The 22,089-nt window shown below is 42.4% G+C and overlaps 1 protein-coding gene across 11 annotated transcripts in view; it reads left to right on the top strand.

The window, feature by feature from the left end:
• The window catches only part of PECAM1 (platelet and endothelial cell adhesion molecule 1), a 90,443-nt gene that overhangs the window by 11,190 nt on the left and 57,164 nt on the right, over window positions 1-22,089 (top strand). For 8 of the 11 annotated variants that reach the window (XM_020782542.3, XM_020782532.3, XM_020782522.3 and 5 more), the window contains exons 1-2: window positions 6,630-7,081; window positions 7,172-7,198. The exons of 1 other annotated variant lie outside the window; for it this stretch is intronic. In XM_020782542.3, coding sequence (XP_020638201.3) covers window positions 7,048-7,081; window positions 7,172-7,198 — 61 coding nt within the window. In that variant the 5' untranslated portion in view covers window positions 6,630-7,047. Of the gene's footprint in view, window positions 1-6,629; window positions 7,082-7,171; window positions 7,199-22,089 lie in introns of those variants that run through there. 2 more of the 11 variants (XM_072991002.2, XM_072990997.2) reach the window with 1 other exon arrangement.

Below are 22,089 nucleotides of genomic sequence, written 5' to 3'. Positions count from 1 at the left end.
AAAACCCAAATGAAATGACTCCAAAGAACCCAAGCCTTTTCGTGTTAAAAAAGAAAGAATATATCGCCAATGCCATGCATATCCTTAACTATAACTCTTCAGCCTATTTATTTGATGGCCTAAAGTGAGGCCCAAACTAGAGGACACTACCAACACATTATTACAAGCATAGTTCCTTATAGTAGTTATAAAAGGCATCTGCCTGTCACAGCAGGAGCATGGCTCACTCCATATTTTGCAAATAGGTTTTGCTTATTTTGCTTTGTGATTGGATGTTGTTGTTGTTGGGGATAGGCTTCATTTGCAATTTTGATTGCATTTTAAAGGAATTGCATGTCTAGAGAGAAAACATTCTAGTATCAGGACACAGCACTGCACAGTCCCCTTAACTTTTGATTAGATCCTAAGGGAACTGATTGATGGTGATTTACACAAAACTGATTTTTTTTTTTTACAGTCCTTCCCCTCCATATTTTACTGCAACCCAAGGCCACCCAATGAGCTTAATTTCTGAATGGCCTGTTCAGGTGTGTCTCCAGAGCATGAATTCATAACTCCAAGTACTATACCACATGGAGTGTGTGCTCCTGTGTTTTCTTTTTCTTTTCCCTGCTCTGGAGAAGCAGGAAAATGACCCTTGGCCAACATTTCAAACTGTGTGATTAATATATTTTAAAAAATCAGGATAAGGAACATAAACATCATGCTAACAATCCTGCAAGGTTACTTCCTGATTATTTATTGCCATGGCTACTGTGTTATTCCCCCCCCCCTTGTTAAATGGTGGCTGGAGTACTGGCTAGCCCTTGTTATACAGAAGACTGTTTCCTTCCTGCTTCCTGTTGCAAAATGTATGCAGCAGAAAGGACTATGGCACAGATTACACCTGAGGTTATAGGCTTGGGAAGAACATTTCCCATGGGCAGAAAAGAAACAGAGCGGAAAGCAAGGAGAACAAAGCCCAAGGCTACTGAAACTTCCTTGATTTATCCTGCCAAAGGCTAATGTACATTGCAGTTTAAATTATTCCACTGATTTTCTTAAACCCTTATTTGGGTTTGTAAATCAAGCTACTGGATGAATCGGTCTACTGTATTTCCAACCTGTGTCACTTATCCGTGTAATCATTAACCTGTTCCATCTCGCTTCTATATCAGTAAATTGGGTCTTTCAAAACTTTGCATTTCTTTGCATACATCATTTTTCCATGCGTACACATTTTGCCTATGTTCAAACTAAGTTGCATATTTTGGCACTCAACCTGTTGGGCATCCATATTGGGGCATGCAGTTTTTGAGCAGAGAGATGCAATGGAAAAATCAGAGAAATGTGAAGTTATTTCCCCATATTGGGTAATACTGGATTGAAAACAAGTCTAGACCAGGACAGATAAGAGTGTTTTTGAACACACACCAGATGAAATGGTGCCACAGCCCCGATTGGATTTCAATGAGGGACAGAGTTTGTGAGTTGAGTAAACAAATTCTTGTCACCTGAATTGACTGGAACCAGATTCTTGTCCTTTAGGTATCTCCCTTTTTCTCCTAATCTATTTTAAGGGCACTTGAAATATTTCAACAATAAATTGACTCCCTTTCCTTCTGGATATTCCCCACCCTTGCTCTAATTCACACACAGGTAACCACTCTCACAAACTCAATGCCAGCACATGGCTTTCCTTATTTTCCCCTGTAATTGTCTGCAGAGATAGTAAATATGAAGTATATGTGGAGTCATCCTTATTTTATAACAAGACCCCTTGCGACGTGAGACTAAATACTGTATGCCCTAAGTGCCCCCGTACTTTAGTGTCCATCATGTTGAGAATTTGTTAATGTATTCATTTTGGACAAAAGCAGAGTTAGGAGATATCAGGTTGCAAAGACACTATAACACTGAGAGTGTAAAATTCACCTTAGTTATATACAAATATACAGAGAGCATAGACATTTGACTGGCAGCATAACATGATACAACACATAGCATAGAAATTAGTGATCTGATTTACAGCAGGTAAGATGCCCCCGTTACACATGCCTTTTATACATTCTTGAGACCAATGACAAAATGCATTACTACATTTTTCACTTATATAAGGTTACATCATTTTTCTACAGCTGTACAACATCAAGTCTTAAACCTTGGTACTCACCTGCATCCACTTGGTAGATGACTCAGGTAAAATCAGCCATTTTAGCTTCTACTATAAAACATTTATATTTATTGCATATTCAGATCAAAATCTCAACATGCAGATGGGGGACTTGACCAATATGCAATAGGCCGTATTGTGGTGATGAGGTGGGAATGGCAGAGGATGTTTATATTCATAAGCAAAGTGTGGGAGGGTGTGATGCCATCCTGGCCTTAGATAATCCATTAAATAAAGATTGGGATCTGCCCCATGGTTGATGGTTGTACTGTAATGAGTGGACAAAATGCTGTGGGCATTGCTTAGATCCCTGGAGCCAAACTTTTTAGATTTGTAAATATATTAACCAGCTTCTGGGGACTCACAGCTGAATTAGACAATACAGTTAGCACATCATTAGAAGCAGAATTGCCTTAGAAGGCATACTAGGCTGACCTTATTTTGTAATTGGTCAGCTAGGAGATAGCACAACCTCTTGGCCTATATACTGCCACACACCCATAACTCTGAATGATTTGCATGCCCAGAGGGAAAATGTTGTAAGAGGGAAAAAATGCACATTTGCTTTAACTCTAAGAATCAAACTGGAATCTGACAGAAGTGGCTTCTAGTTTTGGAATAACAGGCTCCAAATATCAGGCTGCTAAAAACACTGCAGAAGCAATATTGTGCACCAGCTGTAGTTTCTGAAAACTCTTCAAAGAGAATTCTATACTAAGTAAGAGCCTGGTCCCATTACTGAAAAAACAAACAAAAAAAACCACCTATTTAAATTGAGCTTAGTGTGTTTTGCATCAATTTAAATTTGGGTGTTTACACAAAGAATGTACACGCGTGGATTAATTTGAAAAGGGATAGTTTTCTTATGTGTGTCAGAGAGTTATTTTGTTCCTCTCCCTAGGTTCTGTTTATTTTAGCGAAGATGTGGAATCAGTTAATGGAATTGATTCTGCATAAGTGAATGCCCCTGTCCACCTTCTTTTTAAAATTTCTGCTATCTGATATAGTGCTATTCCGGATAGCAGTGATTTTTTTTAAAAAAAAGCATAATGGGCCACTTGCTGAGAAAGCCAGCACCACGCTTCCCTGCATTGCCTGCTCACCCGCTCTCCTTACCACCTGCTTGCGTTCCCTGCCTTATCCGCCCACCCATCCACCCTGCTTGATTGATTGATTGCCTGCCCAGGCCTCTCTCACCTGGAGCCCCCTCTCCTCACATGGGGCACAGGGGACCCAGGCTGTAGTGCAGGCACTGGGAGCCAGCTGAGAAGAGCAGCAGCCAGCTGATGGGTGCTCATCACTGGAGCAGTCTGGCGATAGAGGCAGCGGATATACACACCAATCCAAAAGCTTTTGGGTTTGGATTAAAGTCCATTTGACTTCAGCCCAAATGATAATGATAATAATAAAAAAAACCTGCCCTTTTTCCAGCAGTGTGTTAGTAATACAACTTGGATATAATACCTGCAGCTATCTTGACCATGCCGACAAGAAGTGCTCTGGTAGCCCCTATGTTACATGTGGCACAAAAAATGCTGATGTTTGTTTTGGGATTTTTTATTTATTTCAGATGTCCTCTTGGGTTCCTTCCAGCTGTGATTGTTGACTCTTAAGATTTCTGTGAAGGAGTTTTCATGTAGATTTCCTATGGCGTGCTTGTTCAAAAGTTTGATGCTAGTGATAATGCTGGCACAGTGCACAATATCATTGTTATGAATATCTGCTTTAAGAAAGGATGAGGAAACTGCATCTGCAAGGGGGCACGTCTTACAGTCAAATTAAGGTATACATTTACCATGTTCTTTGCAGAGGTGCTCCCTCAGTTGCTGAAAGACATCTGAATATAGTAGGTATTACTTTCCTTCATTAGTAACCTGCATTTTGTTTTGTGACTGATTATTGGAAGGTACAAGAACTTAATTTGCAGTTCTCATTGCTGAGATATGTGGCTCTGAGGAAATCCCATGTTGACATGGGAAACAGGTTTATCATAAGAATAAGCATTTCTCTTAAGGTCTAGTCTGACCCTGACAGACTTTCTGCATTTAATTTTCCCTCTTAACTTAGCATTTGTAGTGTTACCCTGCAATCAGATATTATCATGATACTTAGGGCTTGCTCATACTGCTGATTTGTATCGATTCTAGTTCCAGCTTTTTTTATATCGATGTAAAGTCACGTGATATTTAAATCAATATTTATGTTCATTTTGACTTGAATTATTTCTGGTAATTAAAATCATTTGGGGAATCTACTCTTGAATGTCTGTTCATCTTCTTGTCCCTCGACAGGTCCTTCCTCACTTTCTATGCTTGGTTTGTGCCTCCCCCCAATCCTGCCCCCGGATCACAACCCTTCCCGTCCCCTACCTCACTGGGCACCCACCCACCTCACTTTCTCTGATTACCCGCAACCCCTGCGCTTCTTCGGCCTGGTTAGCAAAGTAGGCCTGAGTATAGGTTACCCGGTAGCCCTGAGCTACCATTGCCCATCAATGTTCATCTGAATAGAGGGATCTTCTGCATCTATTCGTGAAGAATACTTGCCTCCTAGCTTTATAAATACCAGTAATCTCCCATATGAGGAGAAAGCAGGAGAAAATGAGAATGAATAACATTAGAAAAGTTACCTAACTTGCCTTCTTTTTACAAGTCTCTCCCACCTAGAATAAACCTTTAGAGAATACAAATCATTGCCTCAAAAAAAAATTTATGGAACAACCATTAAAGTCTGCTTTGTCACTCAAATCTTGATCTGACCTTTCTCTTATTTCCTTTCCATTTATTTATTTATTGACTGTATCATGTCTTTGCTTCTTTTTAAAAAGAAGTTGCTGTAGGAGATGTGTCATGGATTTGAATAGGCTGGCTGGAAACCCGTCATCCAATCTTCAACATGGCCGTGGAATAGCTGGGGATGACAAGTTGCAGACCCTTGTGAACAGTACTTGTGGAAAAAATTACTTCAGCTAAAATAAACATGCTCTGATCCAGGCCACATGCTGGGTGTGAGAGAAACGGGAGGGGAACAGTTATGAACAAAAGATCCTCGGGTTTAATTTATTTTAACATTTTTTGAAACTCTGTGAGCTTTTTCTTTTCACCAAAGACACTTAGTCAAATGTTGGTTTTCATCTCACTGATATGGATCTCCATTAAAACAAAACATTCCACAGGCGTTAGGCTGCTTTACAAAGGATAAACGGGACTGGATCGTGGTAGCTGCTGGTCACATCCTGAAGGCGGTGGTAGCAGACTCAATTTATGAAAACCAGCTTTTGTACACAGATCACAACGGCTGACGGGTGTATTGTGACTCACAAGATACCGTGTCATGCTGAAAGTACCTTTAGAGCTTGTACACACTGAGCATTTATTCAACTTTCTTTGTACACCTTATACTGGTTCTGCATTCTGGTGTCTATGTGATGCAAGGTTGAAACTAGTGTCAGGTGTCAGTGAGGAGCGAGAGGTGGGTGGGGTTTTTCTTTTTGTTTATTTTGGTTCTGCTTTGCTCCAAAGTATGAAGTAGGAAGAACTGATCTATGCTGATCCATGCATTTTGTACACCGATGATCACTTTGTGGCCATTTGTACTTTTATGACATTTCCTTATGGACAAATTTCTGATGCTTGGGCAGGGACAATCAGACAAACACATAGCTTGCTAATTACTTCACTTTTGGTGCAGTTTGTTTGGCCTCAGTTTCATCTTTTTTGCCTACATAGATACCTCAGGCTTGATTTGATCTAGGACAGCGGTTCTTGATCTGTGGAATCTCGGGGGCCTGCAATGTCCCCACAGGGGATCTGTGAAGGCTTAAAGAAATAGGATGACCTTTTGCAGTTAAAATAGAGAGAAAGGAAAGAGCGAGAACGAAAGAAAGAAGAATTAATTTCCCTTGCTTGTTTGTGTAAAACTTAACTTTTCTAACCTACCGCCTCCATTAAAAACAAACAAAAGGTAAAAATTGGTTATGAAAATAACAGTTTGATAGCAAATAACTTCGATATTTCTGCACATGGTGAGAACATGCAAGTGAATGATGCTGAGAGGCAGAGACATTTCTCGCTACTGTGGAGTTACTAGAGGGGCTCAAAGCAGCAGAAGAATTTTCACTCCTCCATCTGAAGCTAGTCTTTTCATATGATATGTTCTGTGTACAGATTGAACAACTAAAGGGAAAAAGTGCACCCTTGTCTGATACCTTTGCATATAGGAAATTATTCTGTCTCTTCAAGTAGCACATATGCAGGGATTTTAATTAAAAATGGCTGCCTCTGGCCCATGTACACACATGCAGCATCAACTGGGTGTTTTAAAAATGTCAGAGAAAAGTTTGATTCTAGTGATCCTTGGAAAAGCACCTAGAAAAAGACACAGATGGCCTCTGGGCCCTAGAGGAAAAAATGAAGTAAAATGCATTACTTATGGATTAAGAGGTACTATAATGCATTGTTCTTTGGGAAGTTGAAACAGTTGCTTTATAATAATGAACAAGAGTCACCGGAAAAGTGTCACTGGTACTTCTTGTTTTCCATGTACCTTAAGAAACTGAACAAAGCAAATGCGTTCACTGACACCCTCAGGAAAAGGCCAGTCACTTCCTGAGCAGTAATCTGCCTGCCTGCAGCAGATAGATCCTCATTGTTTGCTACTTCCAGTTTCCAGTAGTGGGAATGATTACTGGACCAATCTCTAGCCTGTCTGTAGGGCTCGGGTCTTGAGACAACATACCCACTCTTACAACATCTTCTACAGGAAACCTTGGATTTTCATTTCAAAGCAGAAACTTAAAACTTGGTCATGGCTGAAGGTCTTTGAAGAACGGAAGGATCAAGAACTAATGACTGTTCCTTCATTTGGGAGTTATCTATCCTCATTCCAATGACGAGATGTATTGTGTTTTGCTGTTGATCCTCTTACATTGTAAGTCGGGGTGAAATATCTTCGATGATAATGATGATGATAATTGTTGTTCTCTGTTGTTGTTTTGACACTGCTCTCCTTTTTTTTCAGGCTGGAAGCTTCAAGCTCAGGAGAATGGTGAGTTTGGAATTTTGAACAAAATATGTATGCCTATCCTGTCTAAGGACTTGCAAGTTTATTTGGGGCAGTAGAAATTACTCTAAATTTGCAAAAGCAAAACCCCCCAAAACACACCTTTGACTCAGATTAAAAATGTGACTTTTGTCATTTCCCAGTATAGACTGAAATGTGGTAGTACTAGAAGTGTTCTGCTGTGGAAGGCTGGTTAACATTTTATCTGCCCACCATTTTCCAGGACAAAACGACACATCCCGCTCCACTGGCTTTTGTTCCCTCTTTGACAAAAGAAACGAATATTGTAAGACCACCTTTGACGTTTTGCTCTACAAGGCGAATCCTACCTTTGGAAGCATTTTAATCAGTTATAATTGTGCAGATGGAGAAAGAGTTAAAACACAAGTGGCAAACTGTCCAGATAGAGTGCCGTTTCTTTCAGTATCTGATATGCTGGACAAGAATATAAAATGTACATTTCATTCTTGAGCTCTTCAGTAAGGCCATGCTGCGGTGCTGACTCCAGGGAAAAATATTTTTTTGCAGGTTTATATTCCCTTTTAAACTAATTTAATCTTATCCTTGTTTCCTTCTCCCTATAAGCCTTAGGGTGTTATTTCAATTCCTGTCTCCCAGTCTTCCCTTTTCTACGCCATTTTTCTACTTTTATTGTATATCAGCACAGGTCTGCCCCTTCTCTTTCACGCACTCTGAAGTCCAACCGTTTCTGCAGATCTGTCTTTTCCTCTCCCTGACCCGTGGTTTACAGTACAGTACATAGGTCGAGTGTAAGGCACTGCCTATAAGACTTTCTTCATCATCATTATTTTTTATTGTTTTAGAAGAATAATTTATTGTTTGTGCAAAATACTTACTATTAATTGTTACAGAGAAAATAACAGAACAATGTCAGGTAATCAAATATGAACATATTGTCTAAAAGGCAGCCTGTAAGAATTACTAACGGCGTTCACAATGAATGCATTAGATGACTTCTGTATTTTATCATGTGTGTCTTCTGTGCCATCAAATCGGAACCAACCTATGGTGACCCTAACAGGGCTTTCAAGATAGTTGAGAGATTGAAAGATTTGAGAAGTTTTACCAGTCCCACCCCCCCCCCCCCGAGAGTTTCCAAGGCCCAGTGGGGATTTGAACCCTGTTGAGTTTAAACAAATGAGTCTTTCACTATCAGGTATAGCTTGGAAATATTGTCCAACAACTTCTGGAAGGCCACATATCTCCCCCTCTTTGTTTTCCCCAGCAGCTTAATTTAAACATAAATTAATCACCCTGCCCATCCTTTTAATGATGAATGCTGTCCTTCTAAGAAGCATTCTTTGACATCAATGTAGTATTCCCCCCCCCAAAAAATTAAGTAAAATATTGAAGTACACAAAAGAGATTTTTCATGTTCAGCCAGTGTTTATAGAATTTCACATACAATTTGGGAAGAAGTGGGGATTTTTTTAAAAAAACAACGAAACCTCCTTGAAGCTATTCTCTTTTAGTCTCTGTACTTCTACTGCTTTGAACAAGGAATTTTAACCAGAAATTCAAAACTCTGCAACAAAGGTTATGAACAAATCTTATCTGAGGAGGCTGGGATTTGATCCACAAAACATCAGGGAAACAAATCTGTTAATACTTTGTCTCCCCTACCTTTTTTTCTTCTTCTTGCTAAAAGACTATAATAGTGTTATTGTTTTCAAGCTTCCTCCCTCTACTTCATTGACTGCTCGTTCTCAGAAGCAAGGATGAGGAAAGCCTCATGTGGTGTATGTCACACCATTATTATTATTATTATTATTATTATTATTATTATTATTATTATTGTTGTTGTTGTTGTTGTTGTTGTTGTTGTTGTTGTTGGTGGTGGTGGTGGTGGTGGTGGTGGTGGTGGTGGTGGTGGTGGTGGTGGTGGTGGTGGTGGTGGTAGTAGTAGTTGTTGTTGTTGTTGTTGTTGTTGTTGTTGTTGTTGTTGTTATAGATTTAGAGATGTGAGTTTGGGGCACCTAAACAATTGAGGCCATCAGGCCTCAATTGTTAGGCTGACTGTCCCCTTCAGAAGATAGAAATGATACTGCAGCCACCGAGAAAGTGTGTGTGTGTTGGAACTTTGTTCTGCTGTTGATACCTGACATGGCAGCCTCTCACAGGTTCTTCTGTGGGAACTTGACAGGAACAGCCTGGCTGAGCTCTACTTCATGCACTAATTTCCTTCTTAGATTCAGCTGTTTCAGCCATTTGTGAAATATGGTCATTTTTTCAATGCTGCTTGGGTTTTAGGGGTCCCGGAGTTTCCAAGTCCACTTTTAAGAGCTACATTGGCAGGAAAAGGAAACCCACAGTGGCCTTTCTCATTACATTCTGATGAGAGAAGCTGCATCAGACAGAATTATCCTTCAGCACAGCCACTGAAGATACCAAAACCTTGGTATCTTGGTATACCAAAGCCTTGGCATTGGATTCCTGAGAGGCTATGGCTTCCTGGCCTGCATCTTCCTTGTCAAGATGTGTAATTCTGAATATATAGAATTTTCAAACTCATTACGGGAGATGTAGAAAAATAAGCTCTGGAAAGGTACACTACATTTTAAAAATGGGGCTTGAACACCACTTTACTCACAGTAGCAGCAAAGCAAACAGTCAGCTTCAGCCAAGTATACAAACAAGGTCACTGTATAATAACACTGCCTTGCAAAGCTCTTGCAGGAGAAACTCTCCCCATAGTACTTAACAGTCAAGTGTGAGGTAAACAAATGATTTAAAAAGCTGTGAAGGTAAACAGAGAATTGAAAATGTCTTGAAATAATTCTTTTCTAATATGTAAAAGGTGAACATGAAAGACCTAAAGTGTTTCAGGTCCTATGATTTGCTCTAGTTTATTTTACTACTGTAGACTCCTGTAGTTTCAACCCAGTGAATGTAGGCTCCGTAAGAGGCAGTCAAAATGATAATGCTTATCGCCATGGTGCCAGATTCTGATTTGCAGGAAATGTCTTAACAGGAGTTGTAAAAGCAATGGAATTTTCCATTATAAAATTTTCCCCAGTGAATGAAGACCCTGTAGTTACAGGTCCAGCAAAAGAGATTATTGGCAGTAAAGGGAGATTAAGGAAAATTAGGATAGAAAAGATAGTCAGGGCAAGGAGCAAAGGAGAGCAGTGTTCGAGGGGAGAACACTCTCCTGAGGGCAGTAAGGGGTAAGATTTTTGACTGTGTGGTGGTGTGATTTCGTATTATGCTTATGTTTCTGGGAGTTGCAGTCCAAGAGCAACTGGGTTACCCAGGGGTAGGAACTATTCCTCTAGTCTATTAATTTCATAGTTTAAAATACTTACATAAATGTTATTTAATTGAGAGTTTTTGTAACTTAGTTAATATGCTTTTGTAGTACGTAATGTTTTTATTATTAAGTATTTGTAACACTTTAGCTGAACTCTTTTTATTACACATTGAAGCATAATATTAAGTTTGGCTAGTGGGCGCGTATTTTCCATTCAGCTTATTCTCATAGTTACAGTTCTAGAATGTTGTACAGTATTAACTTTCCTAGTTACAGTTTTTGGATACAGTATTTAGTAGACAGAGAACAATGTTACACACACATATCTGCCTTCATAAGTTTGTTTAATAAAAGGAAGAAAAAGAGATTTTTCTGGACGTTCAGTTTATCCGGAAAAAGAACTTAAAGGATATAAAAAAGAAGGGAGTAAATTGTATAGTGTGCATATTTACTTCTGGTTCATTCTGGAATTACTCTTAATTAAGTGGGATAAATCCCAGCGGTGATGAACACTGGCTTTTGATATTTTTTTCCCCTTAGAGGTCTATAAAGTTCCATAGGGCTCCTAGGGAAATGTTCAGGTGTCTAACTTTCTGATCTGACACTCCTAAATCCCATTGTTTCCTTATTTGTTCATTTTCCTTCAACTAACAGCATACAGTTCCATTGTCTTTAGTCCTTTCTACACCTCAATTTCCCTTCCTCCTATTATATTTCCTTAGTTGTGTCCATTTTAGTCCACCATCTCTTTTCTAGCTTCCTGTAATCAGTAGGACCACAATTCTGAAATAACTAATTTCAAATTATGAATTACTTTTAATTCATATATTTCCCCCCATAACAAAGGTGACTGTAAGGTTGTAATGTGATAGCTTCACTGCTTTGCACTATAATTGTATTTTTAACATGAGTAATTACTCGTAGGTACTTCTATAACTGCTGGGATATGATATATTTAAACTTTAGAGGTGAAATATGAAATTGTTGTGGCTGGTTCATATTTGCTGTGAGCTATTATTTTTTCAAAGTAACTAAAAGGACCTGTTTTATTTCCTTTTGAGAAAGAGGTAAATAATAATTATTTTTTTAAAAAATGAAAATTAAATTATAATGAAAATTATAATGGGTAGATTTTTTTGTGTTTTTTGACTTTGTAGAAAAGTACAAAAATGACAGGAGGGCCTGGCGTGCTCTGGTCCATGGGGTCACGAAGAGTCGGACACAACTAAACAACAACAACAAAAATGTTAGGAAGTTCCGTTGATGCAATCTAAGAATGCCCACTACTGTATATACAGTACTAGAGGGTGCTGATAAGTATTGAGCCTTTCCCAGAAAAAAAATTGAGCTAGGAAGCTGTAACTGCCACACTATTCTACATATTCCCCCAGGAAGTCAATGCACTTGCGACATCTGTCCTGCACTTTCTTAAGTCCCTGCAAATAAAACTCTTCCAACTGCTGGTGTAACCACTCATTTGTAGCATTAGTTGCCTCCAGAACACTCCCAAATCGTTGTCCTGTTAGGTGTTTTTTGAGTTTGGGGAACAGATAATAGTTAGAAGGAGCCAGGTCGGGAGAATAGGGTGGATGGGGCATCACTTGAAAGCCTAGGACGGTCAGTTTTGTCATTGTTCCACCTGCAGTGTGTGACGAAGCATTGGCATGCAACAGGATGACACCTTTGGAGAGCTTTCCTTGATGTTTTTCCTTAATATTTTGCCTCAACTTTGTCAATAAAGCACAGTAATATTTTGCATTGATGGTTGAACCCTGTTGGAGGTAGTCCACCAGCAGAACTCCCTTCTTATCCCAAAAAAACTGTTGCCATTTGCTTCTGCACCGACCTTTGCACTCGGAACTTCTTTGGCCTGGGGGAACCACTGTGCCTCCATTCCTTAGACTGTTCCTTTGTCTCAGGATCATAACAGTAGATCCATGTCTCATCACCAGTTACCAGTTTGCCCAGGAAATCTGACTCATTTCTTGAAAAATGTTCCAAAACAGCCACCGATGACTCCACACGTTTCCTCTTTTGTTCGGTTGTCAAAAGTCTGGGGATCCACTTTGCTGCCAGCTTTCTCATTTCCAAGTCATTGTGGATAATGGCACCAACTCTCTCACGTGATATTTTCAGATATATACTGTATAGCCATACTTTTGGCTGATATTCAGTGGTCCTCCATGATCATGTCATGGACGGCTTTCACATTGGCAGGCACAGAGACAGAAACAGGCCTTCCACTGGGTTTCTCAATTTCAACACCGGAATGGCCAATTTTTAAATCGATAACCTAACATTTAACTGTGGCATAGGAAGGGCCACTGTCACCTATAGTTTGTGACATTTCATCATGGATTTGCTTCACACCTTTCCCGTAGAGAAACGGGAACTTGATTATGGTCCTATGCCTCTTCCACACTGAACTTTTCTGGAGGTGCTGCTATGTTCACTTTGGGCCTGAACATGAAAGATAAGTTAAAAATCATAGGTAGCTGATTTTTGCACCATTGAATACAGATAAATTGGCTAATAAACCCTGCACTTTATAGCTTCCTAGCTCAATTAATTTTTTTTTGAAAGGCTCAGTACTTATCCGCACCCCCTCGTAATCTAACCAGTAGGTCTAAAAGTAGTCCCAGGTGGACTATTAGTTCTCATTGAGAGAAGCAACCATTGTGTTTCCAGCAGCTTTTCATATCTGCTGTACTCTTCAAGATTAGCTTAAACTGTTTTGTAATTGTTCACTGGGAGGCGAACTGCGGCATTGTTCGTAGATATGATTGTTCAGCCTGTAAGGAAGGCCTCAGTCTCATATTTGGAAAACTAACCCAGTTTAGTTTCTGATCATTGGCTAATTTATTTATTTATTTATTTGATTTGTATCCCGCCCATCTGGTCTGGTCGACCACTCTGGGCGGCTTCCAATAAATATTTAGAATAAACATAAAATTTACATACAATCAAAAACGCGTCCAATAATCAAATAAGGAAAAGAAAAGCAAGGAAGAATTTTTTTTAAAATATTGACTGGAGGGAAGGCTGTACATATAACCATGTTTTTAATTGGCTCTTAAAAGTGCCCAGCGTAGGGGCCGCACGAATTGCCGAAGGAAGGTTATTCCAGAGGCGAGGAGCCACGGCCAAGAAGGCCCGATTTCGTGTCCTTTCCATCCGGGCCTCCCTCGGTGTTAGGCTCCTCAGCCTCACTTCCTGGCTCGCATGGGTGATCCGGGTAGATCTAGGTGGGAGTAGGCATTCCGCCAAGTATCGAGGTCCTAAACTGTTTAGGGCCTTATATGTAAGCATTAACACTTTAAAGTCAGCGTGGAAACGGATGGGCAGCCAATGCAGCCTGGCCAGAATAAGAGAGATATGTTGATATTTCCTCATTCCAGTAAGGAGTCTGGCCGCTGTGTTCTGCACCATCTGAAGTTTCCGCATCAGCTTCAAAGGCAGCCCCACATAGAGCGCGTTGCAGTGGTCTAATCTGGAGATTATGAGCGCATGTACTAAAGTAGTGAGCGCCTCCGAGTCTAAGTAAGGTTGCAGCCTGGCAATCCACCAGAGATGGAAAAAGGCAGTGCGGACTACCGGCGCCACCTGTGTTTCCATGGTGAGCGTCGGGTCCAAGTGTACCCCCAGGCTGCGAACCCCACTCTTCGCGGCCAGGGTCATCCCCCCCAAATGAGAGAGAGCCACCCAAGCCACGAGCCACAGGGGCACCCACCCTCAGAACTTCCGTCTTGTCCGGGTTCAGCCTTAACCCGTTCTCCCGCATCCATTGCAGTACGGTCTCCAGGCAGCGCTGGAGGGACAGGACGACATCACCTGCAGTTGGTGAAAAGGAGATGTAGAGCTGGGTGTCATCAGCATATTGATGACACGATGCTCCACACCCCCTGATGACCCCGCCCAACGGCCTCATATAGATGTTAAACAGCATTGGAGAGATAATCGACCCCTGTGGAATCCCACAGTTGAGACTCCACGGGGCCGAGACACTCTCCCCAAGCTGCACTCTCTGGGGGTGATCCCCCAAGAAGGAACGGAACCAGGCCAGAGCCAGGCCACCAATACCCAACTCAGAGAGCCTCCCCAGGAGTATACCATGGTCGACGGTATCGAAGGCCGTGGAGATGTCGAGGAGGACCAACATAGATATTTTACCTCTGTTGGCCTCCCTGAACAAGTCATCGTGCAGGGCGCCAATGCCATCTCCGTACCATGGCGCGGCCTGAAGCCCGACTGAAATGGATCCAGGGCATCTGTTTCATCCAGATGTGCTTGCAGCTGATCAGCCACCACCCTCTCAGCCACTTTGCTCATGAAAGAAACATTGGCGACGGGCCTATAATTGCCAATTTTGTCCGCCGCCAAACTATTTCTTTCTTATGGGCCTAATGAGTGTCTCCTTGAGGGCAGAGGGAAACCTGCCCTCAAGGAGAGACCCATTTATTATAGCAGTGGCCCATTCTGTTGTTATTGGCCTGGCTGCTTTGATTAGCCAGGCCGGGCAAGGGTCCAAGGAGGGGGTGGTGGCTTGATAGCGATCAAGCACCCTGGCGACAGAGTCAAGTGTGACAAGCTGAAAGGAGTCAAAAAATCCCGGGCAAGATGGAGCGCTGGACATCTCTGCTTGACTCACTGTATTCAAAAAAGGAGAGAGATCCCGGCAAATGGCCTCCACTTTAGATTTTAAAAAGGCTGCAGGTGAAAAACTAGGGGGAGGCCTATTACCCTGACCAGCTCCGGATAGCTCGCGCAGTATACGGAATAGCTCCGCCTGCTGGTTGGACGCTTCGCTTATCTGGTTAGCGAAGTAAGTTCGACAAGCAGCCTTTACCTTAGACAGGTAAAGGTTAGTTGTGACCCTGACAGCTATCCTATTATATTCCGTCGGGGTCTTCCTCCACCTGCGCTCTAGCCTTCTCCTATGTCGCTTCAGAGCCCGGAGCTCCTGGTTAAACCAGGGCGGCAGGCGATTTCTGCGACAGAGAGGGCGTTTAGGTGCGATCATGTCGACAGCCCTGGTGGCAGCCGTGGTCCAGCTGCCAACCAGAGTGTCAACAGGAGCGCTAGCCAGGTCAGCCGTATCACCTCTCATGGCATCCTGGAATCCAACCGGATCCAGTAGCCTTCGAGGGCGGACCATAAAAATTGGTCCCTGCTCCCTGCGAGGGGGGGAGAGCCACTGCAAGGTTACATTTTATCAGGTGGTGATCTGACCATGACAAGGGGACTGACACGAGGTCAGTCACCATCAGACTACACTCGTTCCAACTGGTGGAAAAAACCAGGTCCAATGTGTGGCCACCCACGTGGGTGGCGCCGTTGACGTGTTGGGACATGTTCAAGGAAGCCATGGTTTCCAAGAACTCAAGAGCTGGCCCAGTAGCCTCTGCCCCCGCATGCACGTTGAAATCGCCCAAGACCAAAAGCCTCGGGGATCCCAACAATGCCGCGGAGACAGAGTCGGCCAGCTCCGGAAGGGATGTGGCTGGGTCATGGGGAGCGCGGTAACACAGCAAGATCCCAATACCATCCCTGGCCCCGATCGACATGTGGAGTGCCTCTAGACCCGGCTTTACCACCGAAGAATGCCTGGTAACCTGTAAGCTGGATTTATAAACAATGGCTACTCCCCCCCCCCTCCAGTCTACCCTGTGATGTGTCATCTAGTTCTGAGACAGGTGTGTTATTCTGCCCAATGTTTGAGCCAGCTCTGTTACAACAATACTGTATTGCAAATATCCAGTGAGTTTACTGTCATTCATAGTTCTTTTAGGTATAGTGCAGCCATTTAATTCAACCAGATCTCTGCTCTTATTGTTGTTAATATTTAAAAATTCTCAGAAGCAATAGCTATGTAAGGAGTTTATATTATATTTCAAAGCAGCTGTGAGAATGGAGATTTCTACACTTCATAAAGTATTTCTGTCTTTGCCTGAAGTCTCATAAGACGTTTAAACAATATTTACTCACCATTCAGGCAGGGAGAAGGGCATTTATCATCCTTTTTAGATTCCAGGGCGAAGAGACGAAAATTCAGCTGTGCATCGCCATTCTGGCGGAAGTGACATCTCAGAACGGAGATTTCTAAATATTGAAAATGCCAAATACGTACATGATTCAGATGTGATTTGCGAGAGTCAGGCAGAATCTCATGCTGGGAAGGACTAGTTCATCAAAACATCTTAATGGAACGACAAAAACAGTTTACTTTCTGAAAAGTGGCTTCCATTGTGAAGCCACTTTGGGAGTTATGGGACTCCACATGTTTATGACTGCAACTTTGATAACCCCCATCAGCTATGCTGACAGGAGTTATATGCCAAAAGCATCTTGAGAGACATGATTGCTGATCCCTTATGCACATCAGCGAAGGCGTATAACAGTCCCCTGCATTACATATGACTCTTTGGAGTAATGCAAACATCCGTTTCACCCACAGTGCCACCACATCCCCTAATGAGTTACTATGAGTTAATGACCTCCCAAATGTCCTATGATTAACAGTTCAACTTGCAAACCAACCACGTCTCATATTAGGTTGTTCTCTTTGCCTCCTGCTCCCCACCTTCTTAGCAATACCATCTTTTCCAGAAATTCTGCTCTGGTCTTGCAAACAAACAGCTGTGGATTCCTTTATTGAGTCAACCCATCTCCTGTTTGGTCTTCCTATTTCCCACCTCCCCACCTCCACCCTACTTTCCCCAGCAATGTTATCTTTTGTGGTCAGTTCCATACTCTCACCATATTTGCAAGATAAAGTAACCCAAATTTAGTCATTTTTGCTCAAATGAGAGTTCCGGGCTTGACTTGACTGAGCACATAACTTACTTGATTTTCTGGTGACCTGTGGTATCTGTAAGGCTCTCCAACACCACATTTCAAATCAGTTTGTTTTTATCTCTGTCTTTCTTCACTGTCCGTCTTTTACATAGCATGCACTTGGTGTCCGGCGACAATCTCTGCCAACTCACAGTCCCTTGTTTGTTTCAAAAGATGAGGGGATGTAGAGCAAGGATTTGGAAATTGGAAATTAGCTTTCTAGTCTGCATTCTGTAGAGACAGCATGGCAACCTTAGCTTACCTGAGAGGACAAAGGGTATGTACATTACTCTGTTGTATGTGTTGTCCTCACTCATACTCTTGCTCCACCCTTTCCTTCGGTCCAAACAGCCCTTCAGAATATTTGGCCACAAAGGGACTGCAGCCACATCCCAACTATTCTTGGTTCTGCCTTCCCCCAGTAACCATATTACAGATCGCATGATCACCTTCAGCAGTCGTCTAGCACTGGGTAATTCTACATAGGGGAGGTTCCTTGGAATTTTTGTGTAGTGTATGTATTGTTTAGTCGTTATATCATGTCCGACTCTTCGTGACCTCATGGACCAGAGCACACCAGGCCCTCCTGTCTTTCTCTGCCTCCTGGAGTTGGGTCAAATTCATGTTGTTAGCTTCGATGACACTGTCCAACCATCTCATCCTCTGTCATCCCCTTCTCCTCTTGCCTTCACACTTTCCCAACATCAGGGTCTTTTCCAGGGAGTCCTCTCTTCTTATGAGATGGCCAAAGTATTGGAGCCTCAGCTTCAGGATCTGTCCTTCCAGGGAGCACTCAGGGTTGATTTCCTTCAAAATGGATAGGTTTGTTCTCCTTGCAGTCCAGGGGACTCTCAAGAGCCTCCTCCAGCATCACAATTCAAAAGCATCAGTTCTTCAGTGGTCAGCCTTCTTTATGGTCCAGCTCCCACTTCCATACATCACTACTGAAAAAAACTATAGCTTTGACTATGCGGACCTTTTGTTGGCAAGGTGATGTCTCTGCTTTTTAAGATGCTATACACACTATTATAAAATACTGAAATATTCAATTTGTCAGAAACCTCCAATTTATAAACATGTGGTATTGTGCTTCTGTATCCGTGATCCAGAACACCAGGAAATGGCCCAATGTTGCTCCACAGGGAAAAGGATGCCAAATGTTACACAGCAAAGGGCAGCCTGAATGTTGACAACCCCAATGTCAGTAATCATGACAGAGGACCCTCTTGTGCTCACTGCCATTCCCAGAGAGACACCTAGCAGAAGAAATCCCAGCAGCCAACTTCTTTTTTTTTTCATAAGTTCATAACTTCTCACCCAGACACAAAGCAATTGTCAGGGTCTGTTCTTCAACAAGTTCTCCAGAGATCTGTTACTTGGAACCACAAAGTAAACAAAATGTCTAGAGGAGATGTTTTGAAGAATTTAGTAATAAATAATGCTCTTACAAAAATGATATGTGATCAGTGATATTAATTGTACACTTAAGTAAAGACGAAGTTAATAGTGGACTCCCTATCCTGGGTCCACTTTGTGCTCCGTGCAAGGCTTCCCCATTCACTTGGTCCCAAGTGGTGCTTATTGCACGGAGAGTTTGCACGCTGTTAGCAGAGATTGGTTTTCTCTGCCTTGAACGCTTCCTGTAAAGAGTGTCATGGAACTGGAACAGAACATACATGTAGACTCTTCTAGACAAGGTATATAACAACACAAATGTTTTGGGAAAGAGCCAGGAAACAACCGTGTGCTCTCTTTGTATAATACTGGTTAACTGCTGGTCAATAGTGTATCTAACGGTGTGATCCCATGGGGAAATAGGCTTTTGGGAGCTTGGTGAGAGTGATTCCCTGGCAGACAGAAGATTTGCTTTAAAGGAGATTGCTTCCTGCAATGCTACCCTTTCCAGTACAATTGTGTGCCTTTTCCACCATCTGATCATCCCTTAAGTCAAGATTGGTCCCATTCAAAAGCAGTTTTCAGTTATCATAAGGAAATTACAATTCTTGCTTTCATTTCTATTTTAGATTTGCTTTCACCTTCCAGGGGTGAATTGGAATAATAAAACATTTGACAGCTCTCAGAAAGCTGGAGGTCTCTCTCTCTCTCACACACGAGATCATGTTGGGTTGTTCTTGTAAGCCACATTCACTTTTTGATAGAGAAGCGCCGTGGGAACGTGAGTCAGCAAAGAGTTATGGCTGGAACACCACTGGAAAACTTCGCTCATAAAGAGATGAGTTGTTATCTCAGGATAACAGTCTGGGGACAACAGCTGTCATTTAAACCCAGGGTAAGCAAGCTTTTCATGGGAGGATCCAACTTCTGAAGAAGTTGGCAGAAGAAGAAAAGAAAGCATAGGAAATAGCCCCCTAAAAGTGAGAAAACCTCCTGCTTCTTCTTAGGGCCCTGCTTGCTTTACTCTGTGCTCATTTAAAAGTAGCACATTAACAACGTACCCAGTTACACCATTAAATACTTTGGGATTTCCTCTGCTGATAGAATGGGTGCATTTGAAGTATTTGCTGCTGCCCACATCTCTCTCTCTCTTTCTCTCTCTCTCTCTCTCACACACACACACACACACACACACACACACAGAGAGAGAGAGAGAGAGAGAGAGATCTGAGTCCATCCAGCACTCTTTGCTCACAAAGTGGCTTTTTCCTCTCCTCTGTGGGGGCTTCTAATTTTTTTATATTCAAAAGAACTGCTGCCTGTGTGGATATATGTAAAGACTGTGCGTGTGTGGGAGCATGAGAGAGGGGTGGCAATGAAAGAGAGCGAGGAATGTGGCATGGGGGTCTGAGGGGGAAAACGGAGAGCAAAAAGAGGGGGAGAGAAAAGAAGCCATAGCACCACTTGGTGCCTTTGCCACGTTTATCATGTGGGGAGGGGCTACTTTTGTGGAAGGTAATAGATTACAGGAAGTCCCTGACCAACATCTTGTTCGTGTTCATGCATGTGTGTCTGAGGGAGTGTGTGTGAAAGGGAGAAGAGTGAGCTTCATTAAGGGCAGGAGCGAGAGGAAGAAAGGGGTGGTGGTGAAACACTGTTATAAAGGGGGAGGAAGAGACATAGGGGGCAGTTTGCCCCAAGCAAAGAACAACTAACCGACTCTTGAAGGGTAGTGGTTGCGGATGAAAAGTGATTGCCGTTCGTGTTTTGTTGAATTCTCGGTGTGGAAGATGACCTCCTGATTCTATCTGCAAGCCCAGCGTGGGCACTGATCACAATTTCAGAGGCAGAAAGGCTGCAAATCAAATTGCAGCAAAGCTAAATGGCAGTCACAGCAATAGTGACAAGCAGGTACTTCAGTCCCATTGCTAGCAGTGCAGATACTCCACAATCATAGCCTGAAATCCTGGTGCTTAGTACAGTTTGTTGCAGCTAGAGTAGGCCCATATGACTCAATGGAACTTTCAGAGGAATTGACTCACCAAATCCCCACTGCTGGGCTTACTCTAGTGCGACTAACTATTCCAAGCGCAGGATTTCAGCCACTATGTTTTTGCATAGGCAGCTTTCCTAAGAGAATTATATAGGGAAAACATCCCCTGAACAGCTACAACGTAGGATGAACAATGGCTATGGGGAAGGTGAAAATCCTTTGGGCATCCAGTTTAAATTCTTTCCCAGCCTACTTAACCACCAGGTGATGACTCTGTATCAGTAATGGAGGCTACTTATTCATTAGGAAAAAGGAGGATGTTTGTTATCAAGAAGGATGATAAGAGGGAACTGTTTGCATAAAATGATATGCTAATGTATATGCAGAGATGCAGAATTAGAAATTATGGAGTGCAAGTGAGAAAGACCGCGCTTACTGTGGACAGGCAGTTTCGCAATTTCTGATCTCCCTCTTTGTGGCTCTGTAATTCATGCTTGGACGGGACAGCCCTTCAAATTGGGGACATCTTCAAAATGAGGGGTGTCCTCTGGCAGCCCTTTAGATGAGGGACTATATAAAGGGCAGGTAAGAGGGACTTTGGTTGTTATGTGCTGTCAGTTTAGAACTGACTTGGACGTGGTGGCGCTGCGGGCTAAACCACAGAACCCTGTGCTGCAAGGTCAGAAAACCTGCAGTCGTAAGATTGAATCCACGCGACGGAGTGAGCTCCCATCGCTTTATACCAGCTCCTCGCCGACCTAGCCATTCGAAAGCATGTAAATGCGAGTAGATAAATAGGTACCACCTCGGTGGGAAGGTAAAATGGCGTTCCCTAGTCACGCTGGCCACGTGACAACGGAAACTGTCTTCAGACAAGTGCTGGCTCTACGGCTCGAAAACGGGATGAGCACCGCCCCCTAAAATCGGACACAACTGGACTAAAAATGTCAAGAACCTTTATATCAACCCTAACAGGGCTTTCAAGGTAAGGTAAGGAGTGGCTTTACCAGTTCACCTCCAGACCACATGAATTTTTATGTCATCACAAAGCATAGCTGGCTGGGAGGGGGAGAGGAAAATTTCAAAGGAAAGAACCTGCTGCTTAATTGATATGTTTTAAGCTAAACTGGGGGCAGAATCAAATTTTAAAATGTGCATATGACTGGAAAGGTGACATTTTTATACTAAGGGCTTAGTTACATGTCAGGGGGTGGGAAACTGTGTTTGCATTGGACTTAGCATGTGTGGAATCAATTTTTTAAATTCCAACTACATAACGCACAGGAAAGCATGATTTTTTTTGGCCCAGGAAACATGTTTTTTGGTTGGAAACTAAGAAACTTTATTTGGCCGAGAGAATCGTTTATTTTAGATTGCTCGTGA

Source organism: Pogona vitticeps, chromosome 2, assembly GCF_051106095.1.
Source record: "Pogona vitticeps strain Pit_001003342236 chromosome 2, PviZW2.1, whole genome shotgun sequence".
NCBI lineage: Eukaryota > Metazoa > Chordata > Lepidosauria > Squamata > Agamidae > Pogona > Pogona vitticeps.
Note: the sequence above shows the minus strand (reverse complement) of the source record. Positions and strands in the feature narration are given on the sequence as shown.